This window comes from Chrysochloris asiatica, unplaced genomic scaffold, assembly GCF_000296735.1.
Source record: "Chrysochloris asiatica unplaced genomic scaffold, ChrAsi1.0 scaffold00052, whole genome shotgun sequence".
Lineage (NCBI taxonomy): Eukaryota > Metazoa > Chordata > Mammalia > Afrosoricida > Chrysochloridae > Chrysochloris > Chrysochloris asiatica.
This window is the reverse complement of record NW_006408570.1, coordinates 3,335,613-3,344,087: the sequence shown is the minus strand read 5'-3', so window position 1 is coordinate 3,344,087 and position 8,475 is coordinate 3,335,613. Positions and strand designations below refer to the sequence as shown.

The 8,475-nt window shown below is 46.0% G+C and overlaps 1 protein-coding gene across 1 annotated transcript in view; it reads left to right on the top strand.

The window, feature by feature from the left end:
- VAX2 (ventral anterior homeobox 2) overlaps positions 1-8,030 on the top strand; it is a 52,205-nt gene extending 44,175 nt beyond the window's left edge. Inside the window, exon 3 of the mRNA XM_006862912.1 lies at positions 7,596-8,030. Within this exon, the coding sequence (XP_006862974.1) occupies positions 7,596-8,030 (435 nt within the window). The remainder of the gene's footprint in view (positions 1-7,595) is intronic.
- The last annotated feature ends 445 nt before the right edge of the window (positions 8,031-8,475 follow it).

Below are 8,475 nucleotides of genomic sequence, written 5' to 3'. Positions count from 1 at the left end.
CATCTTGGATTAGAAAGCAATGGATTTCTTGCTTCTGCTACCAATTCCCCTAGCTGTAAGCCTTCCAACCTTCTAAATATTCCTTTATATGTGGTGTGGAGTTCTAGCACCATCCCCTGAGCCTGCTTGGTCCGGTATTCTGTGTTGTTGCTGACGGAGGTCCTCCCTGCACTTCCACCCGATCTGCCATCTTGTTTGTTCCCCCTTCAAAATTTTTTAATTGGATTATTGGACTTTTTCTTGTTGAGGATTCTAAGTTTTCTATATATTTTAGAGATTAGTCCCTTATCTGATACATCATTGCCAAAAAATTTTCCCAGTCTGAGGGTTGTCTTTTCACTCTTTTGGTGAAATGTTTTTTTCTTTTCAGTTTTTCAAGTCACAAATTTTTATTGTATGTGGGATCCATCCTTAAAACATTTAGAATATCAAAGTATCTTACTAATAACATGAATAATTATCATTTAAATTACCCAAACTTCAGATAGAATTATTCCCTAATTTATTAATAAAACATCTGTTAAGTTTTCAGAAAGTTTATATGCATAAAACATCCACTAAAAATCTCACCAACTACAAGCTTCTGTTGAATATTCATCATAAATGATAAAAATGCCCAGTTACAGATCCATTACTTATGTCTAGTATCTTGTATCTGACTAGACATGTTGGATTCCTGGGATAAGCTCTGAACCACAATGTAGGTTTCAGCTGCAAGGTAGCTGTCAAACCCACCAATCGCTCCTCAGAAACCCCATAGAGGGCCACTATGAGTTGGAACTGATTTGATGGCACATAACAACAAGAAGAGTATCTGACTAAATCATCATCACCACCATCACCAGCAACTAAGAGAGATAATTACAGTAAATGTCTCTTTATCTTAACGCTCACTGCCATCATCTTGGTTTTATTGTTGTTGTTGTTAGATGCTATTGAGTCGATTCCAACTCATGATGGGTTCAAACCACTAATCTTTCTGTTAGCAGTCCAGTGCTTATCTGGACTCTTGGCTTACACTACCACTTTATCTCTCATGTTGTTATGTGCCCTGAGTTGGTTACAATTTATTGCAACCCTGTATAGGATTCCCAAAGCTATAACCCTCAATAGAAGCAAAAAGCTTCCTCTTCTCCCTGCCCAGAGCAGCTGGTGGAGTCAAATTGCTGACTTTGAGACTAAGCAGCCCAAGGCACAACCTGCTATGCCACTAGAGTGGTGATGATATCTTTTAATGGATGTAAATGTCTAATTTTTAAGAGGTCCCAGTCATCTAGTTTGTTTTCTGCAGTTTGTGTATTTTTAGTTGTGTTTGATAGTGTATTTATACCATGTGTCAAAATCCCTAAATGTGTGTCCCTATGTTTTCATTGATGATCTGTAGTGTTCTACGTTTTACATTTAGGTCTTTGAGTTCATTTTTGTATATGGTGTGTCTATTCTGGTCTTTTTATAACTTAGAAGTGACTAGGTTTAAGATCTAGACTGTACTGATTGTGTTTCATTTCCCAAGCAGTAACATATCCTCAAGCACAAGAGGCAGGAATTCAACACATATTTTGAGGGGGACTCAATTCAATCCACCATAAAGGGTGATCTGATACAGATTAGGAAGAAATCATGTCTTGGGATGGTCAGGAAAGACCTCTTTGAGGAGATGACATTAAATGAAGGCCTGACTACAGAGAAAGAGAGAGTCAGAGGGTGAGCCAAAAGAGAAGTCAAGGTAAAAGATCCAAGGGAACGGAACTGACATAGAACATTCTGTAAGTTTCAGAAGTCCCATAAGGCTGGAGCTTGGACAGTGAAAGGGGAGGTGGACAGAGTCAGATCCTGTAGATCGTGGAGGCCAGCATAAGGCGCTGAAGGGAGAATGATGTAAGATGACTGACAGTTTAGAAAAGCCACTCTGGCTGTCATCTAGAGAGTGGATCTGAGGGGGCAAGAATGGACCAGTAGGGGCTACTGACATGGAGGAGGATGGAGATGATTGATCTGAGATGTGCTCTATTTTAGAGACAGACCTTTCCTGGATTCTATGCCCAGGGTGGGGGAAAGGGAAGCGCTTTGGGTTCCAACAAATGGAGTGAATGGTGATAGTTTTTACTGAGTTAAGAAGGCTGGGGAGGAGCAGAATTGTGGGAGGAGTAATCATGAGAGAGACTGTCAGTGTACTGCTATAGGACCAGCATTGGACTTTAAGCCACAAAGTAGGCAGTTCAAACCCACCAGCTGCTCCTAGAGTCTCTATGAGTCAGAACTGACTCGACAGCACTTAACAATAGCAACAACAGTCTTGAGGGTGATCTCTGAGGTGGACCCAAAGGCTCCCTGGAGGAGGAAGGACAATTTCAGAGGGCACTGAGCCTGTCTCTTGCTCAGTTTGTCTTATGTTTCACTGGACCATGTGACTAAATCCCTTAGTAGCTGTGGGATTGATTGAGGGAGGGGAGTTCAGATGGGCACACCCTCTCACTCCCACCCTCCAACAGTCCTCTGTTTGCTTGCCCTGTGCTAGCTGGCCTCTCCACTAGATCCTCAGTTCCTTCTGTCTGTCCTCTCTCCCTAGTTCTGAGCTAGGAGCAGAGAAAGTAAGTGATAAATAAACAATAAATAGGAACTCACATTTAGTTATTATTTAAAGTCTAGGCTTGATGCCAAACTATGGACAACATTGTGGAGAATGAGTATTCTGGAACACTTAATTGTGCTCATGAAAAAACTGTACATAGACCAAGAGGCAGTTTTTCAAACAGAACTGGGGAATACCTCGTTGTTGTTGTTGTTGTTGTTAAGTGCCATCGAGTCAGTTCCAACCCATAGTGACCCTGTATAGAGTTTCCAAGGAACAGCTGGTGAGCTTGAACCGCCGACTTTGCAGTTCAAATGGCTTTGCAGTCTGGCGCATTAACCCACAGCGCCACACCAGAACGCCTAATGGTTTAAAATTAGGAAAGGTGTGCGCCAGGGTTATATTCTTTCACCATACTTTTTCAATCTTCATGCTGACATATAATCCAAGAACCTGGGTTATATGAAGAAAAATGCATCCAGATTGGAGGAAGACTCATTAACAACCTGAGATATGCAGATGATACAACCTTGCTTTCCGAAAGTGAAGAGGATTTAAAAACTTACTGATGAAGATCAAAGACCACAGCCTCCGGTATCAATTGCACCTCAATGTAAAAATAAAAATCCTCGTCACTCAACCAGTAAACATCAACATAAATGGAGAAAATATTGAAGTTGTTAAAGACTTAATTTTGCTCGAATCAACCATCAACGCTCATGGAAGCAGCAAGCAAGAAATCAAGTGATGTATTGCATTAGACAAATCTGCTGCACAAGACCTCTTTAAAGTGTTCAAGAGCAAAGATGCCAGTTTGAGGACTAAGGTGCACCTGACCCAAGCCATGGTATTTTCAATAACCTCATAAATATGTGAAAGTTAGACAGTGAATAAGGAAGACTGTAGAAGAATTGATGCATTTGGGCTATGGTGTTGAGGAGAACATTAAAAGTACCCTGGACTGCCAAAAGAACAAATAGATCTGTGTTGGAAGAAGTACAACCAGAATGCTCCTTAGAAGCCAGGATGGCCAGACTTCATCTCTTATACTTCAGACATGTTATCAGGAGAGACCCAGTCCCTGGAGAAGGACATCATGCTTGATAAAGTGGGGGATCAGCAAGAAAGACCCCCAATGAGATGGATTGGCTCAGTGGCAACAGCAACAGACTCAAGTATAGCAATGATTGTGAAGTTGGCGCAGAGCCAGGCAGTGTTTCATTCTGTTGTACTTACCACTGTGAGTTGGCACCGACTCAGTGCCATCTAACAACAACAATAACAAAGACATTATGCTAATTCCTTGACCTGGATTTTTAAAATGAATCCCCACAGTGGTTTAGGTAGTCTTTTCCTCATTGTAGAGGGGTTCCTGGAGGTGAGGCCTGACCTGAGGTCCTAAGGATGAGTAAGTGTTAGCCAGGTGAAGAAACCAGGAGCCAACAAGCAAGGGAAAGGAATGCTGCCACATGCAGGGCCAGGGTCCCCAAGGATCTAGTGAGATGGCATCAATGAGTGATTGAATTCCAAGGGAAACAAGTGTTTTCTTCTTTTCAAAAATAAGTGTTTTCAAATCTTCCCTTCCCACCTTTACTGACCAGATGTCACCATTAATAAAATGTCACCATCCCCTGCTCCTCCTCCTTGCCCTGCCAAGTTTCTCAACAGCAGTGCCCTTAAAGTGCCAGCCCACAAACTGTTACCAGAACAAATTAGGGACAGAAGTGGAAAGTATTTTTAAATGTATCAATTCATTTTAATTGTACTTTATAACATATTGAAAATTTTTAAGAAGTGGTCTGTTACCACAAATATGGAGTCCTGATGTGGCGCTGTGGGTTAATGTGCTGCACTGCAAAGTTGGTTTGATCCACAAGGTCAGCGGTTCAAGCTCACCAGCTGCTCCTTGGAAACCCTATACAGGGTCACTATGGGTCAGAATTGACTTGACGGCACTTCACAACAACAACCACAAATATATTGGAAATACTGTTCAAAGCACATATTGCCACCTGACATACTCATTTGCTTTAATTTGTTGTTTATTATCTGTCTCCCCACTGCACTGCACACTTCATACAGCAAGGATTTGCTCTGCTTTGCTCACTGCTGATCCTCTTAGCCTAGAGTGGTACCTTGCACACAGTAGGCATTCAATACACATTTGTTGAATGAATATATCAATCAATCCACCCATCCATCAATAAATCTCAAGCAGATCCCAGAATTTTCTGGACACTTTTTGTTATTGACACACTCAATCTAGTCCAGTGGAAAACTCCAAACTCACATGTGCTTTAAATCCTATCTTTTTTCCTGACCTTCTGGTGAAGTTGGGGGAGTTCTGAGGGCAAGGACCAGATGTACTCTTTAGCACTTCCCATTGTAGTCTCCAGAGGGCAGTGTGATCTACTTGAGTCATCTGCTCCCCACCACCTCCAGGGTAGGGGAAGGGTGGTGACATTAGGGAAGCAGAGATCTTTTTAAATAACAGGTTCCCTTCTGAGGAGAGGCTAAGCCTGGATCTCCTAGAGGCCTTTCCTGGAGGCATGGTTTCTAGGAGCGCTGTTCTGTGTCACCCCAGACAGGATAGTTCTGCTGATGATCCTCACCCAAGCAACCCTCCAGCTCCTGTCTCCTCCTCACACCTTGTCATGTGTAGGAGCCATTGGCGTTGAGAACTCTCATGTCCTTAGAAGGAAGCAAGGAAGCCTGTATGGACTTTCTTCCATACCCTCCATGTTCCTGCTGGCACCCTCAGCTCTACAGCTGCCTCCAGGCGAGAAGTAGGGCCAGCCTCGTGTCCTGGGGACACAGGTCTGTGTGTTCCAATAGTGGTACCAGTGACAGGAGCAGATGTGTGGCTTGACAAGTTTTTCCACCAGAGAGTGACTGGCGGGCTCTCCTTGGCGGCACTTTCAGAATTCCTAGATGTGATTCTTTCAGGACCCCTATTTGCCTTCTGTGGGGGAAGCACTCCCTCAGAGAGGGGAGGAGCCTCCCTTCACCTTCAACACTGCACTTATACAGGGTTGAGCAGCAAGCTCCCTGTCCTGGCCTTCCTTTCTCCTGGGGACCAGGACCAGAGTTGGTCCTAGCAGTGCTGCTTCCCTTCTCACAGGCCCTGAGAAGGGTCTCTGCTTTGTTCTTGGTGACCTACTTTAGAAAGTGGAGTACTTGGAACCTCTTTGTCTCCAGTTTTGAGGGTGTGGCCGTTGGGAGTCCCCTCAACACCCTGCCACATCATGTTACACTTAGTATCATGTTAAGAAGCTTGGTCTTCATAAGTGACGGGGCAGGATGAGGCTGCTGAAAACTTCAAACAGAGAGATGGCAAAGTCTCATGAGGTCAGTGAGAGCTTACTCTGCAGGCCAGGGGGTGTGGGTAGAGATGGTCCTGTCCTCAGACTAGCAACCAGCTCCTACCCTGGCCCTACTTTGGGCATGCCTCTACCCATGGAGGGAGGACTCTTCAGGGTCAAGAGGTCATATCCACCAGGAGCCTTTGCCCCACCTTCTGAACAATGCACCAGGTACCCAAGTCCCAGAATTCCCTGCTCAGTGACCCAGAGTCCTGCTTGTTCTTCCCAATGGAAGACCACACCACTTTTATGCAGATCCCTAGGCCCAAGGGGAAGGAGGGGGGTTGTATGAAGAATGATAACAGAGCTTGAACATGCAGACTGGGCTGTCCATCAATGCAAGTGAGGTCTTCAGTGTGGCAAGAGCCATGGTAGGCTGGTGTTTAGGCAAGGTTTTCTAAAGAAGCAAAACCATTGAAGCATATATATGTATATATGTAGGAGAGAGAAATTTATTGTCAAGGATATGGCTTACAATTGCAGTGTCCCAGGTTCCCAGCAGAAGAGAAAGAATCCATGTCCATTCTATTGGGAGCAGGCCACACCCCCAAGAAAGCATCCCTTTATTTGATTGGCTGATCATGTCCACTCATCCTAGAGATAACTATGCCTATATTAGGTTTCATCACCATGGGAATAAACACATTTCCTGCTAACCCCCTGGAAATCCTGGCCTAATCAAGTTGACACAGAACCCTAACCATTACAGCTGGGAACCAGAAGAGCCTATGTTTCCTCTTGCATTGGGCCCTGTGAATGGTATTGTTTGGACCTGCAGCAGAGAAATGCTTTGAGCAGTGGTTCTCTCTCCTCGGAACCATCAGGTGAACTTCTAAAACCACTAGTCTCTGAGTCCACCCACCCCCATTCTAAATTGACTGGCCAGGATTAGGAGTGAGTTAGAAGTTTAAACTCCTCAGGTGGTCGTCCTGGATGGATAGTGAGGCTTCAGAGCCACTGCTGTAGAGACAGTTATGGTAGTCCAAGTGGGAGAGCAGGGGATGCACTGGGAAATGATAATGTGCAGGAGGCTGGAGGGGTAGGGAGGCTCCAGGGGTCCCCCAGGTTTCTGCTTGTATGGATGAAAGAAAGCACCTGGAAGAAGCTCCTGCCTGGGGGAGGAGATCTGAGCTGATGTGTGTGTGTCGTTTCCCATGTTTTTGAGACATTCTTGGGGAGATGTCTTATAGGCAGTTGGATATGTGACCTGGAACTCAGTTCAGAGGCCTGGGCCTGAGGCAGAGGTGGGAATTACACCATATAATGGTGGCTGAGCAATGAACTTGGCTAAGAGTATATAAGCCAAAGTGGAACCTCCACCATCTGCCTGCCAATCCATTCCTCCATCCCAAACTAGAGCTAGCTTAGCAGGGGTCCACAATTTGAGGGTCCCTGATCAGTTCACACTGAGCAAGTTGATTGTGGGAGGAACTTAATGACAATCTATCACTCTTCTTCCCCTCTCCCTCAACCCTGACTACCACTGCCACTCTCCCGCTCACCAACTCTGCACTCACCCCTGCCCTTCCTCTCCCGTCTCTTCCATGAGCCCCTCCTTCCGCTCTGCTCTGGCCTCTTTCACTTTGCTTCCCTGCTTCTTTCTCCTGCCTGGCCCCTCTCCCATCCTCCTGACAACCCCTTGCCCACCCTTTGCCCCCAAGGTGAAGGTCTGGTTCCAGAACCGCCGCACCAAGCAAAAGAAGGACCAGAGCAGACACCTTAAGAAGTGGACATCCTCCTCAACCTCTGAGGCCTTCGCCACCTCCAACATCATGCAGCTGCTGGAGCAGAGCCGGCTGCTCTCCATGCCCAGAGCCCCAGGCCTCCTGGCACTGACCCCTAGCTTGCCAGGCCTGCCTGCTGGACATAGGGGCACAAACATGGGTGACCCCAGGAACTCCTCCCCACATCTCAACCTGCTGACCACAACCTCAAGATCTCCCACACTGCTGTGTCCACCACCGCCCTTCTGTTTTTCCATGGCTCCCCTCCTGGACCTGCCTGCTGAATACAAACTGGGCTCCTTGACCTTTGAGCCCTACAGCCATCTAGAATGGAAAGTGGGCAGCCCCAGCAACAAGAAAGCTCACACTTAAGGCTGGCACCACTTGTGACACCAAGTCCCCAAGCACAGCACCAACCCAGCCTCCCATCCTCCAGGTGTCTCAAACTGCACAAGCTGGTCTAGAGCAGCCCTCTCCACACTCCCTCCAGCTCAGAGACTCTCAAGCAAATGGCCTTGGTCCTGCAGCTTGTGTGTGAGAGTGTAATGTGTGTGTGTCACTGAAATAAAAGGAAAAACCAATGACAAGAAAGGAAATCGTCCTTACCACACTCACTGTCAACCCCCTGCGTACTTCTCCTCACTGAGGAGCAAAATGGGCTGAGTCAGGGGAGCTTGAGTGAGAGGGGACCAGGCCCACATGTGCAGGTTGATGGGCACCTGACCTCACTCCAGTGACAGCCCATCCAGAATTCCCAAGACCCGCCATATTGACATTGATGTTTTCTTTGGTTAACCATTAGACCTTTGTAAGCTCC